Source organism: Anomaloglossus baeobatrachus, chromosome 11 (genome assembly GCF_048569485.1).
Source record: "Anomaloglossus baeobatrachus isolate aAnoBae1 chromosome 11, aAnoBae1.hap1, whole genome shotgun sequence".
Taxonomy (NCBI): Eukaryota; Metazoa; Chordata; class Amphibia; order Anura; family Aromobatidae; genus Anomaloglossus; species Anomaloglossus baeobatrachus.
Window position 1 is genome coordinate 159135568 of NC_134363.1, and position 20952 is coordinate 159156519.

At 45.8% G+C, this 20952-nt stretch overlaps 1 protein-coding gene across 5 annotated transcripts in view; it reads left to right on the forward strand.

Moving 5' to 3' along the window:
- The window catches only part of SAMD11 (sterile alpha motif domain containing 11), a 223479-nt gene that overhangs the window by 131888 nt on the left and 70639 nt on the right, over positions 1–20952 (forward strand). For all 5 annotated transcript variants that reach the window (XM_075328973.1, XM_075328971.1, XM_075328972.1 and 2 more), the window contains exon 5: positions 10131–10243. In XM_075328973.1, the coding sequence (XP_075185088.1) occupies positions 10131–10243 (113 nt within the window). The remainder of the gene's footprint in view (positions 1–10130; positions 10244–20952) is intronic.

Genomic DNA, 20952 nt, shown 5'->3' on the forward strand with positions numbered 1-20952 from the left:
CTGGGGGGAGGTTGGAGGGAGGCAGAGGCTGAGACTGGAGGGAGGCAGAGGCTGAGACTGTGGGGAGGCTGGAGGGAGGCAGAGGCTGAGACTGGAGAGAGGCAGAGGCTGAGACTGGGGGGAGGCTGGAGGGAGGCAGAGGCTGAGACTGGAGAGAGGCAGAGGCTGAGACTGGGGGGAGGTTGGAGGGAGGCAGAGGCTGAGACTGGAGGGAGGCAGAGGCTGAGAATGTGGGGAGGCTGGAGGGAGGCAGAGGCTGAGACTGGGGGAGGCTGGAGGGAGGCAGAGGCAGAGACTGGGGGGAGGCTGGAGGGAGGCAGAGGCAGAGACTGGGAAGAGGCTGGAGGGAGGCAGAGGCTGAGACTGGGGGAGGCTGGAGAGAGGCAGAGGCTGAGACTGGGAGGAGGCTGGAGGGAGGCAGAGGCAGAGACTGGGGGGAGGCTGGAGGGAGGCAGAGGCAGAGACTGGGGGGAGGCTGGAGGGAGGCAGAGGCAGAGACTGGGGGGAGGCTGGAGGGAGGCAGAGGCAGAGACTGGGGGGAGGCTGGAGGGAGGCAGAGGCTGAGACTGGAGGGAGGCTGAGACTGGGGGGAGGCTGGAGGGAGACTGAGGCTGAGACTGGGGGGAGGCTGGAGGGAGGCTGAGGCTGAGACTGGAGGGAGGCTGAGGCTGAGACTGGGGGGAGGCTGGAGGGAGGCAGAGGCAGAGACTGGGGGGAGGCTGGAGGGAGGCTGAGGCTGAGACTGGAGGGAGGCTGAGGCTGAGACTTGAGGGAGGCAGAGGCTGAGACTGGAGGGAGGCTGAGACTGGAGGGAGGCTGAGGCTGAGACTGGGGGGAGGCTGGAGGGAGGCAGAGGCAGAGACTGGGGGGAGGTTGGAGGGAGGCAGAGGCAGAGACTGGGGGGAGGCTGGAGGGAGGCTGAGGCTGAGACTGGAGGGAGGCTGAGGCTGAGACTTGAGGGAGGCTGAGGCTGAGACTGGAGGGAGGCTGGAGGGAGGCTGAGGCGGAGACTGGGGCAGGCTGAGGCTGGGGGGAGGCAAAGGCTGAGACTGGGGAAGAGAGGCTGATGCTGAGGGAAGATAGAGGCTGATGCTGGGGGAGAGAGGCTGATGCTGGGGGAGTGGGAGAGAGGGGCTAATGCTAGAGACAGAGGACAAGGGATGAGGGATAGTGCAATGACAAAATCGATTGGGTGGGGGGAGTGTAAGGACTCAGAATAAGAGGGGGCAGCATTGGGAGCTCATTGTGAAGAAGGGGCAGCATGTGTGGGATCAGTATGGAGTGGAGCAATGTAGGGGAGTCAATATCAAGAGTGGGGTAGTGTGTGTGTGGGGGGTCTCAGCATAAGCGTTAGTGTGGTGGTCTTAGCATGAGTGGGGCAACATGAAGGTCTCATTATGGAAAAGAGGAAGGCAGCATTAGGAGCTCATGGAGAGGGACAGCATGCATGGGACATTGTGAGAAGGGGGCAGCATGCATGGGACACTGAGGAGGGGGCAGCATGCATGAGACATTGTGAGGAGGGAGCAGCATGCATGGGACATTGTGAGGAAGGAGCAGCATGCATGGGACATTGTGAGGAGGGAGCATCAAGCATGAGACATTGTGCGGAGGGAGCAGCATGCATGGGACATTGTGAGGAGGGAGCAGCATGCATGGGACATTGTGAGGCGGGAGCAGCATACATGAGACATTGTGAGGAGGGGGCAGCATGCATGAGACATTGTGAGGAGGGAGCAGCATTCATGGGACATTGTGAGGAGGGAGCAGCATACATGAGACATTGTGAGGAGGGGGCAGCATGCATGAGACATTGTGAGGAGGGAGCAGCATGCATGGGACATTGTGAGGAGGGGCAGCATGCATGGGACATTGTGAGGAGGGAGCAGCATGCATGGGACATTGTGAAGAGGGGGCAGCATGCATGGGACATTGTGAGGAGAGAGCAGCATGCATGGGACATTGTGAGGAGGGGGCAGCATGCATGGGACATTGTGAGGAGGGGGCAGCATGCATGGGACATTGTGAGGAGGGGGCAGCATGCATGGGACATTGTGAGGAGGGGGCAGCATGCAAGGGACATTGTGAGGAGGGGGCAGCATGCAAGGGACATTGTGAGGAGGGAGCAGCATGCATGGGACATTGTGAGGAGGGGGCAGCATGCATGGGACATTGTGAGGAGGGGGCAGCATGCAAGGGACATTGTGAGGAGGGGGCAGCATTCATGGGACATTGTGAGGAGGGGGCAGCATGCATGGGACATTGTGAGGCGGGGGCAGCTTGCATGGGACATTGTGAGGAGGGAGCAGCATGCATGGGACATTGTGACGAGGGAGCAGCATGCATGGGACATTGTGAGGAGGGGGCAGCATGCATGGGACATTGTGAGGAGGGGGCAGCATGCATGGGACATTGTGAGGAGGGGGCAGCATGCATGGGACATTGTGAGGAGGGGGCAGCATGCATGGGACATTGTCCTCACATCATGCTGCTCCCTCCTCACAATGTACAGATCATATTTCATAATCGAGGAAGGTGTGGTGGATATACAGTAGTTTATAAGGGAGGGCAGTGTGGTGTTTATTAGGGGCAGTGTGACAGTCACAGTATATAAGTGAGGACGGTGTGGTGGGAATATTTTATACTCATGCTATGTTTTGATGTGCCTGTGGTGATTCCCATTGGGGGGGGGGTTTCGTTTCTTATTGATACTTTTTAAAGTGTGCTACAGAGTAGATCTGCCTTAAACAGATGTCGTGTGCGAAAACTCAGTTTTACGTTGTCACTAAGGGGCGCGACCACTTAAAGTGCCTAGGGCAGCACGAAGGCAAAATACAGCCCTGTATATATATATATATGTTGGTCCGTTTTTTGGCCTTGGCACTTACTGGACAGTTGAGGCCCCTTCAAACAACTAATAAGCAGAGTCAGACCCCCACTAATCTGAGTGTCCTGTTTTCAGGATTACCCCTTGGGCACCACTCATTGATGTGATTGACTCGTCACTTAGAATTCTGTTTTCTTACCAATAATCCATGACAATCAGACTACACCGTTGTTTGTTTGTAGTCTGTTACCATGGAAACACATGACTGCACATAGGAGCTGTTGGCACACAAAAGTTGCTAATTTCTTCGTTTCGGATGTGATAAAACAATCCAAATCCTTTTGGACGGGGACCTTTTTTAGTTTTGACTTGAACCCAAACATTTGCCGTTGACGGGTGCTTTTTGTGAAGGTCACTGGTTTATTTATTTTTTTTTCGACGTTGCGATTACTACATCTGAATGGCACCTTTTTTATTTTATATCCATGCAATTAAATTGCACTATGGCAGGTTTACTTGAACCCCTCAAACGCAGGACTGTAATGGTGTATTTACAGTCTCGGAGAGATTTGGCACCTCCACCATTTACGTTTCGGAGGCTAATTAGTTTGACCTTGTATTGCCAAGACTTTTTATTTTTTTTTTTTAATAACTCCGAGGCTCTCTTGTGCATTAGAGGTTAACTTTAAACAGCCCTCCGTAGACCTTTCAATCCTAAGTGGAAAATATAAGGTGGACCATGAGAAAGGAAGAGGAGATCCGGAGATTTTATCGTTAAGTGAAGAGCATTAAAGATAGGATTTACAGCTGTGCCTCCTCTTATTTATTTATTACATCCCCCCCCCTCGCTCACAGAATTCTAATGAGCTAATTAGCAGATTCCCGTGGGACGTGAGTTTGTGAGCGGGAAAGGTGGGGAGCGGGGGGGATAAGAAGGAAAGGAAGAGGGGAGCGGTAGAGGGGGACAGCGGAGAGGTGACGGGAGCTCATTAGGAGGTATCAGCCTCTTCTAGCAGCCTACGGCGGGGTCTAGGAAGCCGTGCATCAGGCGGGAAGCGGGATTATGTAGCTGACAAGATTGTGGAAGGTGCTGGTAGCTCGGAAAGCCATGCTGAACAATCCCTTCTTAACCCACCTGCTGCCAAGACAAGAGACGCTCAACTCTGCTTATCTCCAGCACTTGGGGAACTTGTTATTTTTTTGGTGCAATCTTTTTATTTCCAAAAAGTTCTGCAAAGATAATGTAAGGTTTAATGAACAAATATCGTAGCGGGTACATTATACTATTCCGTCATGAACAGGCAGACTAGTCTGAAGCCGTCATGAACAGGCGGACTAGTCTGAAGCCGTCATAAAAAGGCAGACTAGTCTGAAGCCGTCATAAACAGGCGGACTAGTATGAAGCCGTCATGAACAGGCGGACTAGTCTGAGGCCGTCATAAAGAGGCAGACTAGTCTGAAGCCGTCATAAACAGGCGGACTAGTCTGAAGCCGTCATGAACAGGCGGACTAGTCTGAAGCCGTCATAGACAGGCGGACTAGACAGAAGCCATCAGAAACAGGCGGACTAGACTGAAGCCGTCATAAACAGGTGGACTAGTCTGAAGCAGTCATAAACAAGTAGACTAGTCTGAAGCTGTTATAAACAGGTAGACTAGTATGAAGCCGTCATAAACAGGGGAACTAGTCTGAAGCCATCATAAACAAGCGGACTTTTCTGAGGCCATCATACACAGGCAGACTAGTCAGAAGCCATCATAAACAATTAGACTAGTCTGAAGCCGTCATAAACAGGCAGACTAGTCTGAAGCAGTCATAAACAGGCAGACTAGTCTGAAGCAGATATAAACAGGTGAACTAGTCTGAAGCCGTCATAAACAGGCAGACTAGTCTGAAGCCGTTATAAACAATTAGACTAGTCTGAGGCCGTCATAAACAGGCGGACTAGTCTGAGGCCGTCATAAACAGGCGGACTAGTCTGAAGCCGTCATAAACAGGCGGAGTAGACTGAAGCCGTCATAAACAGGCAGACTAGTCTGAAGCCGTCATAAACAGGCGGACTAGTCTGAAGCAGTCATAAACAGGCGGACTAGTCTGAAGCAGTCATAAACAGGCGGACTAGTCTGAAACCGTCATAAACAGGCAGACTAGTCTGAAGCCGTCATAAACAGGCAGACTAGTCTGAAGCCGTCATAAACAGGCAGACTAGTCTGAAGCCGTCATAAACAGGCAGACTAGTCTGAAGATGTCATAAACAGGTAGACTAGTCTGAAGCTGTCATAAACAGGCATACTAGCCTGAAGCCGTCATAAACAGGCGAACTACTCTGAGGCTGTCATAAACAGATGGACTAATCTCAAGGAAGCAATGGTCGTCCAAGGTGAATTTCCTTTTCATCAACTTCATGATATGATGGAACTCACATTTCTCTAACTGTTTTTGGCGGTTCCAGTCTTATCATCTCACGCCTGTGGAGGATAATGAAATATTGTATGTAAGATAGAGGCTGGGGGTCCATCCCATTAACACAACCTTCAGCTAGTCATGTCCAAAATACTTACAATAGTAGTCGCTGTACCTCGCTGTGGAATGTGTAGCCGACACTGCGTCTCCACTATACACTGGGGGGGGGGCGCCGGAGCTAGGAAGCCACCGAACCGGACGATTACTTACCCTCCATACTTGTGAAAGTATGACAAAATACAACTCGCTTGAGGTCCAGTGGATGGCAAGCGACTAACTAAAGGTTAAGGTTTTGCGCAAAAAGGAAGAACTTTGTCCTAACCCTTCACAGACCCTAAATACACAAAGCTTTTGGCCACATCATATCATATGGCGATTACTAAAAAGCACTGCCTTACCTGTCCATTTTCCTGAAGATCCTGGCTGACTAGACCAAACAAACGCGTTTTGGACAAGATCCTGTTTTCTGAGCTATTACTGCTGGATAGAGGCATTGATGGATACAGAAAATACCATAAAACACTATATCAGCCATGTTCCCCAATCCATCATGGTGCAAGGAAAGTGCAATTCTATGAGTTACAATTGTTTGAATTGTCCGAAACGCGTCGTCATCTTCCCGAACCTTTTATACGATATGAAGAGTATATGGGGGTTTTTTTTTGGGGGGTTTTTAACAATCTTTTTGGATGAGTGACTACTATTGGTTTGGTTGTAGAAAATGCATCATCCGATGCTCCTTCCGCTAGTCCTTGTTGATTGCGTCTCTTTCAGCAATTCTACTGCTAGGAGCTGACCCTTCTTCAATCCGTCTACTCATCGACCTCATTCATTTTGGGGGTCTTTTTTCTAAGTAAACAAGAAAGAAGCTTGAGCTTACTCTTTTTTTTTCAAGTAGGGGGGATGTCTCTGTTGGCAAAAATATCCTATTGTAAACTTCCTTGCGGTTTTTATGCTATGATTGACATATTTTTTTGGGTAGCAGCTGAATTTATGTATTTTAGGAATCTGATATATATATATATATATATATATATATATATATATATATATATTGACCTATAATGAAGAAAACATATTGTATATAAAGTTAAAGTGGATGTGTCATCTTCCACTAATATGTAAATGTTTTGCCCGGTGTAAATGTCGCTGTTCTCCTGAATCCGGCAATGTTTTCCTTTTTTTCCCGCGCCTCTCCGTTCCTGAGATATGGCTCCTTCTTCTCTGTAGTCTTTTTTAGCCATCTGGGCGTGATCCTCATGAAAACACCAACAGAGAAGAGTTGAAGATCACGCCCACTTGGTTAAAAAGATTAGATTTATATACAGGGAAGTCTTTTTAGCCAACTGGGTGTGGTCCTCAAGAAAACACCAACAGAGAAGAGTAAAAGATCATGCCTACTTGGTTAAAAAGACTAGATTTACATACAGGGAAGAGTCTTTTTTTAGCCAACTGGGTGTGATCCTCAAGAAAACCCCAACGGAGAAGAGTTGAAGGTAACGCCTACTTGATTAAAAAGACTAGATTTATATACAAGTCTTTTTAGCCAACTGGTTTTGGTCTTCAAGAAAACACTATCATAGAAGAGTTGATGGTCATGCCTACTTGGTTAAAAAGATTAGATTTATATACGGGAAGTATTTTTAGCCAACTGGGTGTGGTCCTCAAGAAAACACCATCATAGAAGAGTTGAAGGTCACGCCTACTTGTTAAAAAGATTAGATTTATATACGGGAAGTATTTTTAGCCAAGTGGGTGTGGTCCTCAAGAAAACACCATCACAGAAGAGTTGAAGGTCACGCCTACTTGGTTAAAAAGACTAGATTTATATACAGGGAAGAGTCTTTAGCCAACTGGGTGTGGTCCTCAAGAAAACACCAACAGAGAAGAGTTGAAGATCACGCCTACTTGGCTAAAGACTAGATTTACATACAGGGAAGAAGAGGCCATATCTCAGGATTGGAGTGGTACAGGAACAAAAGAAAAACATCACCGGATTCAGGAGAACAGTGGCATTTACACCAGGTAAAAAAAAGAAACAAATATATTTATGAAGTGATAGGCCCTTCTTAAATATGTAGGGAAACAATGAAGAGGGCGTATATAATATACAAAACATGCTACTAAGACTTAGAAACAAACAAACAAGTGCATCCATTCATCGATGTGATCTATATTTCATGTAGGATGCGCATGGTGGGCTTATCAGTGTACGTAGGAGAGACAGGCCCACAGGCACCATTGAAAAATGAATGAGGCGATCAGCTCTTGCCATGACAGCCAGCTGTGCGGTGCAGACCAATGTGTCTGGCTGTGATACAAGCCGGGGATAACTCTATTTGTGCCGAGACTTCATTACCCTCCCCGTAAGGATACATTGCCGCCCCCACTCCCTCCCATCTTCGTGTTGATGGTAACATTAATCTCCATTTGTCCTCTGGACCAGTCTTCCCCTCTGCGATCTGTGAGATTAGGCACACAGAGAACTGGTAATCACCCCCTAAACTGCTTACAAACCAGCAATATTTACATAATGCGGTGCACCGGGAGAGGATCACACCCAGGGGGGATTACCGCGTGCATGAGCGCCGTCTGCACACATCACCTCCCACATATTACCTCCCACCCCCCCTTATTAATAACCTCAATGCAGGTACGATTGTCAAAGGTGGTTATCTAAAAACAGACCACTGGGGGTGTTCGACTAAATCTTTTTTTTCTAGAACCCAATCTTTTTTTTGCCAGTCTAGCCAAAATGCCGGTAATTTGGAGACAGCCTGATCCAATTAGGGGGTCTTACAAACAGATTAGCTCTGCTTCTGTCACAGGGGGCTGCTGGCCATGGTGCTGGAGGGCTTTTATGTGCCAATAGGTGGGGGCTTAGGGGTATATATATACAGTATACTTGGTTGAAAGTGCACCGTGAAGCCAATAGCTCGTTCCGAAGAGGAGCTCGAGTGCAACTTGACGTCGTCCTCTTCCACCATCCCATGCAGACAATGTGCTGTGTGTTGCAGGGACAAAGATGGGGGTCTCGAATCATGTGAGTAAATATGTCAGATTATTAAGAATTATTGGCTTAGGTGAAATATAAGCCAGGCAGAAGACGTACAGTGTGTCTCTGCCCGCCCGGCCCTCCTCGCACAAGGAGATCGCGGCGTCTTTTACCATAAACACTTGGCAGCTACAAAGTCATTTCAGGACTTTAAACTACGGAGGGGATAAGATGCCGTTCCCAGCGTCCCTTATCATGAAATATTAGATCTGTAATTACAGGAAGGGGAATGATTCTCCTTGTCATGCTTGATAACCCACAGAAATAATAATGATTTAGCAGCCTCCATCCAGTGATCTCAGAGCAATCGGTAGGAGTCGTCCTGTGCCAGTTTTAATTGGTGCTCATTAAATGTACGAGGCTTCACCGCTTCAGCCAAGACTGGGAGATCGGGGGTTATATAGGGTGGCGGGACGGATGGTAGGTATCAGGTGCACTGATAACTTGTATATCTCTAATATGTATGCACCATTTTTTAGTACTTTTATGATGTACGGTATTTTTGCCTGTCCCTGTCTGGACTCACATTCTACTTATGCACTCATTTATAGGTTTATTTTTGGAGAAGGGGGTGAGAACTGGGACACCTGGAGGAAACTCACCAGACAATAGAGAAGGAATACAAATTATACAGAATGACTCAAGTTCTGAGTGTTTTATAAATAAAGCACCATTCGGAATAAGTAGCCATAGCTCCTACAGCAGTATACACAGGGGTGGACATACCATTGGTGCAACCTGGGGGCAAGAGGTAAGGGGGACCACTATTCTCCAATGCAGGTGGAATTGTGCATTATGATGGAGGAAACTCACAGAACATAGATGGGGAATACAAAGCATACTGTATGACTCACGTTCTGAGTGTTTTGTATATAATGCACCATTCGGAATAAGTAGCCGTAGCTCCTACAGTAGTATACACAGGGGCGGACATACCATCCATGGAATCTGGTGGCCAAGAGGTCATGGAGCCCAAGAGGTAATGGGCTCCATTAACTCTTGGGCTCCATTACTTCCTGTGCACCATTGCCTCTTGGGCTTCATTAGTTTTGGTCTCTATTACCTCTTGGTCTCCATTACCTCTTGGGCTCCATTACTTCTTGGTCTCCATTACTTCTTGGTCTCCATTACTTCTTGGGCTCCATTACTTCTTGGGTTCCTTTACCTCTTGGGCTTCTTTACATTTGGTCTCCATTACCTCTTGGTCTCCATTACCTCTTGGTCTCCATTACCTCTTGGTCTCCATTGCCTCTTGGTCTCCATTGCCTCTTGGTCTCCATTACCTCTTGGTCTCCATTGCCTCTTGGTCTCCATTACTTCTTGGTCTCCATTACTTCTTGGGCTCCATTACTTCTTGGTCTCCATTACCTCTTGGGCTCCATTACTTCTTGGTCTCCATTACTTCTTGGGCTCCATTACTTCTTGGGTTCCTTTACCTCTTGGGCTTCTTTACGTTTGGTCTCCATTACCTCTTGGTCTCCATTACCTCTTGGGCTCCATTACCTCTTGAGCTCCATTACTTCTTGGCCTCCTTTACTTCTTGGGCTCCAAGAGGTCAGACGGCCACTGCTTGCTCCAAAGCAGGTGGAATTGTGCAATATGATGAGCTCTTGGTCTGTAAAGGGCCCATATATTGTTCTTGCACAGGGGCCCTTTTCGGTCTGTGTCCACCCCTCGGTTAACAAGGTGTTCGAATATCCAGTGACTTTTTTCAGTGTTTATTTCATTCTATACATACAGTCCCGTAATCTACTTTTTCTAATTTTCTATTCTCTTCACTTACAGCCGTGATAACGACCTTTCTAGCATCATCACCAACCTTCATCAGACCCATCAACTCGTTATGCCCGAGAATCAGAGTAAAAGAAGCAGTCATCAGCTCACGTTTTCATCTACAGGTCAGTATCAGCATTTTTATTAATTATCCTTGCTAAATGGATATCTACCCGTCTAGGGGGGGTCAGCCAAATAACTTAAATTACATTGATAGGAGAAGGGAATAGTCTGACATGGGGCAGACATATCATTGGTGCAACCTTGTGCAGTCAGACAGGGGCCAACAGATTAGGGGGCCCATTGATACCTCCAGTGTCAGAGGAACTGTGTATTATGATGAACTCTTAGACTGCAAAATGCCCATATATTGTTCTTACACATGGGTGGACACCTCATTGTACGGTCAGACAGAGGCCCAAAAGGTCAAGGGGCCACATCGAGCTCCAGAGCAGGTGGAATTGTGCTTTATGATGAGTTATTTGACTGTAAAGGGTCCATATATTGTTCTTGCACAGGGACCTCTTCTATCGGCATCCGCCAATGGTGTGCCACATATATGTATTATAGAGTTGGTGTCCTCTCTTCGTCCACCATTTTTGGACCCCTTTATAGTTGAAAGTTTGTAGTTTTTCATGTAAAAACCTCCTTATTTCCTCGTTACTCCTCCTTGGGACAGTGGTAGTAGGAGGTACAATCGCAATATAGGTTTAATAGCTCCTGGAATACTGATGGACCCTCTCCAGTTGTCTATCGTACATCTTTATGAACCAGGGGAGATTACTGGCACTAGATACAAACATCGGGCAAGTTATTGTCCAATACTGGTATCAACTCATGACCTAGAGCTGACGGATTTATGTCAAGAGGTCACATCTTTCCCGAAATCTATCTGTTTTGAGTCCTCCATAGACGGAAACGATGGACTCTGCAAAGCATTCCCATTTTTTCCGTGAGAGATTTGCTCCGGACATTTTTTTGCAGCGGCTTATCTCCCTGTCCGTGAATTCCAGCTGTCCAATCCTTTTCTCCGCTGGCATAAGGTTCACATTGTATATATGGATTGAAATTGGTGGGTTTGGCTGACCTTTTATTGAATGTTTATGAGGACCTTTTGAGTTGACGATCGGGGCTTAGCACATGGAGGCGCTTTGAATAATTACTTGCTTAATATTACATACTACCAGTTGCATATGAATTGTGCATTGCCTTTGATCAGGCTTTATCTTGATGGGCTCTTAGTCTTGGTCTAAGACTAAGAGCCCCTCTTAGGCTCGAAACGTGTAAGATGGATGGACATAGTTCATGGATGTCCATCCAACCTAGTGTTGGTTTTAATTTTATGAAATATAAACTAATTTTTAAATTTATCATCTGGACTTGATATATGAATGATATCATGAGTTGGTATCAGTATTGGACAATAAAGTGCCTAACATTTGTACCTAGTGCCGGTAATCTCCCCTGGTTCATACAGATGTACGATAGATGACTGGAGAGGGTCCATCAGTATTCCAGGTGCTATTAAATCTATATTGCGATTGTACTTCTTACAACCACTATATGAGAGTATATATATATATATAAAATATATATAAAATATATATATATATAAAATATATATATATACTCTCATATAGTGGTTGTAAGAAGTACAATCGCAATATAGATTTAATAGCACCTGGAATACTGATGGACCCTCTCCAGTCATCTATCGTACATCTGTATGAACCAGGGGAGATTACCGGCACTAGGTACAAATGTTAGGCACTTTATTGTCCATAATATATATATATAGTTGCCAATGGCACAAGCGGCAAAAGAGTTTGCAAAGCCTTATTAGTCCCCGTCCTTTACACGCATGGGACAATGTCTTGCAATGAATGGAAGCTATAGGTCTGTAGGTATTAATCGTCTAAGTTAAAAAAAACAAAGTGCATCCCTGGATTCCTTCCCTCCTGTTTGGAAGGTCACATTCCCTCGGTGAGGTTCGGTGTTGTACACGATGATCCTCGCTTCGCCGGATCACGTCCTCAGCCCGTGTCAAGCCCGCTCGACCTCATTTAAGTTGCTGAGGCTGCAGCTACGGTGTGATAGATTGATATAATTAACATGCAGACTGACTCAATATTATCCAGAGCGCTGAGAAATGTATGGGGAAAATCTATCCTGTGTGCACTTGTACCCTGAAATATATTCATTTGTCAATATCACTCAATGCTCTGCTAGATGGAAATGATATAGCTTGAAATTATGGAACAGGTTTGTCTTCTTTATTAATTAGCTAATATCTTTCTATTCTTTGCTATAACCTTCCCTACAAGATGTTATTACAAAGTGCCCCCTAGCCAGCTCGTATGCCCACCTACCCTTCATCTTGAGTGTTTCCTTGCTCCTTGGAGGAGGGATAGTTGACTTGTTCTGTCCCTTTTCTCCCTTGTTAGCTAATATCAGAGGTTTGTTCCTTCTGGGACATTTGTTGCATGTCTTAGTGATATTCCATAAAGGTTGCGGATGGGAACACCCTTGTAATCTGCAGTCTTCCCATTCTTGTACACCTTTTTTCGAGGTTGAAGCTCATGGCCATTGAGATCCCCCCCCCATTCCCATTTTGCTGGTGCTTCTTAGTTGTGATTTTCATAAGTCCTCCAGATTTATGGGAATCATTTTTTAGTGTGTAAACCAGATGCAACCACTCTAGATGTCAATGGTATGACCTTGATGACCATGGTTTAGGCTGGTTTCACACAACTGACGTTTACGGTCCCAAGTATGGACCATGATTGATGGACTTGGTCTTGGGTTTCCTGACCAGAACTTAATAGTCTCATAGACATATATGAAGTTGTTAAGTTTGCGTTAAGAGTCGTAGATGTTCCTCTGCTTTCCTGGGATCTATAGAGTGCCTTCTCAATGGTGGTGACTAGAGATGGGCGAATAGTAACCAGGGCTGTGGAGTCGGAGTCTGAGTCGTGGAGTCGGAGTCGGAGTCGGAGCTCATTTTGGTGGAGTCGGAGTCGGTATAAAATGCACCGACTCCGACTCCTAAAATATATAATAAATTGGGGACAGGAGTGCAATGCAGAATGTGCTGAATATTTTACTAAATAACAACATTTAGTATAATGCTTATATTTAAGTGAAAAATTTATTGTAGTACAATGTGAACATCAGACATTTAATTGTTTTTATGATACAATAATCAAGATATTTGGATAGAACATAAAATATTTATTGGAATACAACTTTAGAACACAAAAAAACTAATAAATTGTAAATATGTAATATATATAATATATATATATACAGTGTATATACACACACACACAAGATATATATGTAATCTACTGTATATTACATAGTGTATTACATATTTACAATTTATTACAGTTTTTTGTGTTCTAAAGTTGTATTCCAATAAATATATTTTATGTTCTATCCAAATATCTTGATTATTGTATCATAAAAATTATTAAATGTCTGATGTTCACATACACATATTCATGTACTACAATAAATTTTTCACCTAACTATAAGCAATATATGTAGGAGTCGGAGTCGGAGCCGGAGTCGGAGTCGGAGCCGGAGTCGGAGTCGGTGCAAGAGAATTTGAGGAGTCGGAGTCGGAGTCGAAGGTTTGGCTTACCGACTCCACAGCCCTGATAGTAACTATTCGTGTTCAGATAACACTGAATACCAAGTACTATTCCAGTATTCATCACCACATGAAAAATGCTTGGGTTCCCCATTGACTTGCTTATTTATGATGAATACCAAAATAGAACTTTGGGATTTGTTACGAATAATCCGAACACGAATAGTTACTATTCGCCCATCACTAGAAATGCTATTGTCACAAGACTATGGGATAGCAGGGAACCGGGGCTCTGAAGCTATCCTTCAGGCTAGCAGGCCCTATGCTATCCCTAGTCTCAGGGATACTCTGGATGGTGGATAGGTCTGAGTCGCCTTCCTGGCCCTGCTTACTCATCTCTACTGGTGACTCCTTGAATACAGCATCTGTATGACGTCTTTCGGTTCTATGTCCGGCTGGTTGCCACACAGGCTTCTTTTATTTTTCTTTGCTCAATGTTTGAAAAGAAGGAATTTTGGGTTATATTAAAGATTTTAATGGTGGCAGTACTAGGCACCGCAGTACTCAGTGATAGACCCAGCTTCCACCTTCTCATCACCTTCATGCAAGCTCGCTTACCCAAGACCTATTCTTCCAGACTCCACAATTTCGTGTTTTCAATGGGGAGATGGCAATGTTGCTATTGGCCAACTTTTATCTCCTATGTTAATAATAGGGCATATTGGAATCCAACATGCCCAATCCTACTTTTAACAAACATTAGCTATTGGGAACATTCATAACAGGTCATTATTAGGGATGATCAAATACCTCAAATATTCGGCTTCGCGAATATCCAACAAATATTCGATGCCCAATGTAAGTCTATAGGAAGCCCGAATAGTTCCGAATAGTTGTTATTCGGGTTTCCCATAGACTTACATTGCGCATCGAATATTCGCGAATAGCGGCGATTTATTCGGCAAATATTCACGAAGCCGAATATTTGAGGTATTCGATCATCCCCAGTCATTATGGTTGACCAGTCCTGCCAAGTGGTCCTCCGACAGTTATATTACGCACATGGCTAACTTAAAGGGGTTTTCCATCCTTATGAAATCTTTAGCACAAAGTAACAAAAATGAGTAATACTCACCATACCGATCGCCTTACTCCTGTGCTGACACTTCGCTCTTCTCTATGCTGACGCCAATGAGGTCCCATATCTAAACACCATGTTATCATTGTTACCTGCTACGCAGGTTTTCGGGGTACAGCAGAACCGTTAGCGAGGGGGATTGGGAATCCATTTTTTTAATGTTATTGATATTTGTATGCAAAATATTTCACGTGTCTGGAACCCCCCTTTAATTCTGAAGCCACGCACAATGCTAGGCCACGTTTTCCTCCTCGTGCCTCGGTGTGGTCGTAGATGGGTTAACGAGCGTCCATTTTTCCAGTGCTGACAGTAACATTGTATGTGTGTTCTTGCATGCCGCTATATTTTATTATTATATTCTTTTTTTTCTCTATTTATCGGTTCTCTCCGGACGGCTGCACAAAGTCGCGCAGAGGTCTTAAACCCAGATATCCGTGTGACATCAGGGCTATGAGATGAGGGCATGAAAGCTGCCGAGTTTTTAGTGGGGGAGGGGTGGAAGGCCAGAGGGAGGCAGGGGAAGCGGCGCTCGCTGATAACATCTAATTGCTATATTGATCTGTCTTGGAGCCAGTGTGAGCGCCGGAGGGTGATTGAGATGTGTATCCCCTTCCTATTCAGATGCCATGGACTGGCTGATATTATTCATTTACCTCTGACACTGCCGTAATAATATGAGAACAAAGGACAAAACCGCCGGCCGTCTGTTCTGCGGAGCTGACGCTTCAATATGGCTGCAGAGGGAATGCACAAAGATTTCTTGTCCATCTGCGGATCATAGAAACTGAGGAACAGAATAGGATATTTTCTGTAATTTGATGAACATTGATACGTATTAATCTAAGCCGTTCGGCCGATTGACATATATCACATCTGCAATCAGCCCCTTCTCTAAACGTTCTGTAAAAGGCTAGCACGCCGCTCCTGTGAATTATAGGTATTATCCGGGGCGCTGTAATTCTGCATTTGCCGTGTCCTCCGGTGTCGGCTCGGGTCCTGGAACATAATCACCACCTGGGAGAGCGGTGAAGGTCTGGCGGCTTCAAGAAACCACCATTACAAATTATAATGTCTGGACTGATCCTTAAAGGAGATTTTCATCTGTCAGAAACAATGGTATTGATATCATATTATAGGTATTAAGCAGGAGTGGTAATATATCCCCATATCTGCAGGTCTATATAGTATGGGACTGTAGACCAGCAGGGGAAGGTATAAAACTATGTGCCCATACAAATTAGACCTTTATGGTATCTTCCCTATGCTCTGGAGTGTTTCGCCGAGCGCCCCAGTGTTCGCTATGACTACTCTGATAGCGGCTTATCTACCAAAGAACCAAAAGGATTGGCCAGTGAAATTTAGCCGGCCGGGTCCCTGTACCCCCCGGCATTAGGGAAGAAGGGGTGAGTTTGGAGGCCACCATAGCCATACATGTTAGACTGATCCCACCGATATCAGCAGGTCTGGCCGGCTTTAGTCTAAGACCATAGTCACACATCTATTTTTCATGGTCCAAGTAATGACCACAATGTACGGACCAACCGCGGGTTTCCTAACTTAAACAGTGTAATATATGACTATGAGACTGATGAGTTGGGGTGATGGGTCATGTGGCTGGTCCATCTTAGGGTCAGGACAACTAAGAAGTGCATCACGGTCCCTACTTAGAGCACAAAACATTGCCTTATGTGCTCGCTCATCACTAGTTACCAGTACAGAGCACCCGAGCATGGTAGTGCCCGCTCATCACTAGTTACCAGTACAGAGCACCAGAGCATGGTAGTGCCCGCTCATCACTAGTTACGAGTACTGAGCACCCGAGCATGGTAGTGCCCGCTCATCACTAGTTACGAGTACTGAGCACCCGAGCATGGTAGTGCCCGCTCATCACTAGTTACCAATACTGAGCAGCCAAGCATGGTAGTGCCCGCTCATCACTAGTTACCAGTACTGAGCACCTGAGCATGGTAGTGCCCGCTCATCCCTAGTTACCAGTACTGAGCACCCGAGCATGGTAGTGCCCGCTCATCACTAGTTACGAGTACTGAGCACATAAGCATGGTAGTGCCCGCTCATCACTAGTTACCAGTACTGAGCACATAAGCATGGTAGTGCCCGCTCATCACTAGTTACGAGTACTGAGCACCCGAGCATGGTAGTGCCCACTCATCACTAGTTACAAGTACCGAGCACCCGAGCATGGTAGTGCTCGCTCATCACTAGTTACCAGTACTGAGCACCTGAGCATGGTAGTGCTCGCTCATCACTAGTTACGAGTACTGAGCACCCGAGCATAGTAGTGCCCGCTCATCACTAGTTACGAGTATTGAGCACCTGAGCATGGTAGTGCCCGCTCATCACTAGTTACGAGTTCTGAGCACCCGAGCATGGTAGTGCCCGCTCATCACTAGTTACGAGTACAGAGCACCCGAGCATGGTAGTGCTCGCTCATCACTAGTTACGAGTACTGAGCACCTGAGCATGGTAGTGCCCACTCATCACTAGTTACGAGTACTGAGCACCCGAGCATGGTAGTGCCCGCTCATCACTAGTTACGAGTACTGAGCACCCGAGCATAGTAGTGCTCCCTCATTACTAGTTACAAGTACTGAGCACCCGAGCATGGTAGTGCCCGCTCATCACTAGTTACAAGTACTGAGCACCCGAGCATGGTAGTGCCCGCTCATCACTAGTTACCAGTACTGAGCACCTGAGCATGGTAGTGCCCGCTCATCACTAGTTACAAGTACTGAGCACCTGAGCATGGTAGTGCCCACTCATCACTAGTTACAAGTACTGAGCACCTGAGCATGGTAGTGCCCACTCATCACTAGTTACAAGTACTGAGCACCTGAGCATGGTAGTGCCCGCTCATCACTAGTTATCAGTACCGAGCACTCGAGCATGGTAGTGCCCGCTCATCACTAGTTACAATTACTGAGCACCTGAGCATGGTAGTGCCCACTCATCACTAGTTACAAGTACTGAGCACCTGAGCATGGTAGTGCCCACTCATCACTAGTTACAAGTACTGAGCACCTGAGCATGGTAGTGCCCACTCATCACTAGTTACAAGTACTGAGCATGGTAGTGCTCACTCATCACTAGTTACGAGTACTGAGCATGGTAGTGCCCGCTCATCACTAGTTACGAGTACTGAGCACCCGAGCATGGTAGTGCTCACTCATCACTAGTTACGAGTACTGAGCATGGTAGTGCCCGCTCATCACTACTCATGAGCACTTGAGCATGGTGACCAAAGGAAGGAAATTTCTGCTCTTCTAGACCACTCCATTCCAGGTTAGGAGATATCCCAGTGCTGGACTTTGCAGCAAAGCATCATGATCCATTATTGGGACATTAAATTGATTTTATGCTATGGAAGTGTCTGGAATTCCAGCTCAGCTCCATTGAGGATAAGCTGCAATACCAGACCCAACCTGTAGACAGGTGTGGCGCTGTTTGCACAGAAGAGTAGCCGGTTTTCTTCTCCTTTTAAAGATTTTTTTCCTTTCGATCCAGTGATTTTTGCAGATATCCAGACTGTACAAGGGGCTGCTAACAAGCGATGAAGAGATTTGCATCAAGGCAGTGGATGCTACAAAGTACATAGGAAACACATTGTTTCTACAGGAGGCATCCTGGCTATTTTCTGTAACACCAGGGAAATGTGTGAGCAGAAAGTGGCTGTTATCTGTAGGAAGGATGAGATTAGCAGCTGATAAGACTGGAGGTGCAGTGCTGGCTGCAGCTCAGAGGTTTATCTGGAGAGAGGGATGAGCTGAGCACAAGGCTCACTTTAATCTTAATTGGAGAAGACATACAAAGGGATGAGGCAGCCCAGGCTCCTGACAAAGGCAGCCCAGAAAGCTGCAGGTTTGCACATTAAACACAGATTTAGAAGCCTCTTTAAGCGGCTGAGGTGTCTCTGTAAACAAGCACAATCCTGACCATCCACTTTAGCTAATTCGCCCTGCCCAGGGGGAGAGCGCCCGCACATGCCCTCCTCCCTGCCACACATGCCCTCCTCCCCGCCACACATGCCCTTTCTCTTATGGCCCTCTGTATGCTGACACCTGTCTCTTTAACCCCGGCTCCTCTGCTATCTACACCGCGGATATTTGACAATTCTGGTAATATCTTGTCTTGTCTGTTGCCATGAAATGTGTGATTGTTGCAATTTTTCTTTTTTGCTTATTTTTTTTAATCCATTCGTAATTTGTTGTTTATATATTTATTACCATTTATTACCTTTAAGGGAATTTATCCAGATATGTTAAAGTAATTTTTTCCTTAACTGTCCATTTAAATTTTTGAATAGTCAATTGTTTGTTTACTTAGAATGTTTTAGAATTCTAGTCTTTGAAAAAGAAAACAAATATATTGTGAGAAGATCCTTTAAAGATTTGGAACACTGATACTTTCATGTATATAATGTGTAACCTCCTTCAGTCTTATATTTTTGGGACGTTTTTTTTTTTTCCCCCCGGACTGGAAGGGTTAATAGGCGGGCAGGATATCCTGGTCTCACCTGTTAGACAGAGTGGCACACAGTGTTTGCTTTATGTTGAATTAGGCTGCACATGATAACCTGAAGCCCAAGGACTCTGCATGCAGGAGGGGGGTGAGGAGCGCCGGTGACCCTCTCTGGTGCCACCCCTGGCGGATGTGCATTGTAAAGGCAATGGTAGATTTATTCATTTTTGTGTGGAAAGTTTAGAAGGAAAATGTTACAAATCTCCTATTGGCTCAAAAATTGCTTGACAGTTGTGCCCCCAAATGATGGTTGGATCCCTTCTTTAACCAACATTGGCCGAGTTGTTTTTTGTTTTTTTTTTGCTTCTTTCTATCAATGGGTCAACAAAACTAAACTCTCCTTGTTGATATTGTGTCTGCTCAAAGTTCATAGTGATGCATTGCAGAAAGATAAAAGGAAAAAACTCCTTCAACTAATGCAAAGTACATTTCCCTACAGTCTGGAGGACGTTGTCTCTCCTTATTTTGCATTCTAGAAGACATGTTGGGCTCTGTTCATATGGACAGTGCGTCTTCTCCTGCAGATAACTTTCTGCACCAAATCAGCAAAGAAAAAGAAAATCCTCAACATGTGCACAAAGCTTCAGGATTCTCATTGACTTTGCCGACATAGGGTTCTATTTACAGTTTTGTGACAAATCTGCATTAAAAAAAAAATGCAATAGAAATGCACCGTGTGCACACAGCCTAATAGTGGCTGCTGATTGCAATCTGTTTTCCACTTGGATCACAAAACTCTTTTGGCTGGATAGCAACTGGATCCCTTTTTCATTTTTTAAACCTGGACCAAACAGATGGTCCACTGTATAAGGATCAATTTTTTTTTTTTAAGCACTGTGCATTTCTGGAGTACTAGAGGTGTCCGCATGAAAAGCGGGAGAAAAAATGTTTGCATTAGTTTTTGCACCATTTGTAACAGTCAGTTGTTTTTAACACTGGACACAGGACGGCCGACATGTGAACAGTGCCCAAAATGGTACTGACCTATATGGTGCCCACTTTAAAGTGATCCACATGTATTGCTGGTAGATGGGTAGTGAACCCCCATTAGTGACCCACATGTATTGCTGGTAGATGGGTAGTGAACCCGCATTAGTGACCCACATGTATTGCTGGTAGGTGGGTAGTGAACCCCCATTAGTGACCCACATGTACTGCTGGTAGATGGGCAGTGAACCCCCATTAGTGACCCACATATATTGCTGGTAGATGGGTAGTGAACCCCCATTAGTGACCCACATGTATTGCTGGTAGATGGGTAGTGAACCCCCATTAGTGACCCACATGTATTGCTGGTAGATGGGTAGTGAACCCCCATTAGTGACCCACATGTTTTGCTGGTAGGTGGGTAGTGAACCCCTATTAGTGACCCACATGTATTGTTGGTAGTGGACCCCCATTAGTGACCCACATGTATTGCTGGTAGGTGGGTAATGGACCCCCATTAGTGACCCACATATATTGCTGGTAGGTGGCTAGTGGACCCCCATTAGTGACCCACATGTATTGCTGGTAGGTGGGTAATGGACCCCCATTAGTGACCCACATATAATGCTGGTAGGTGG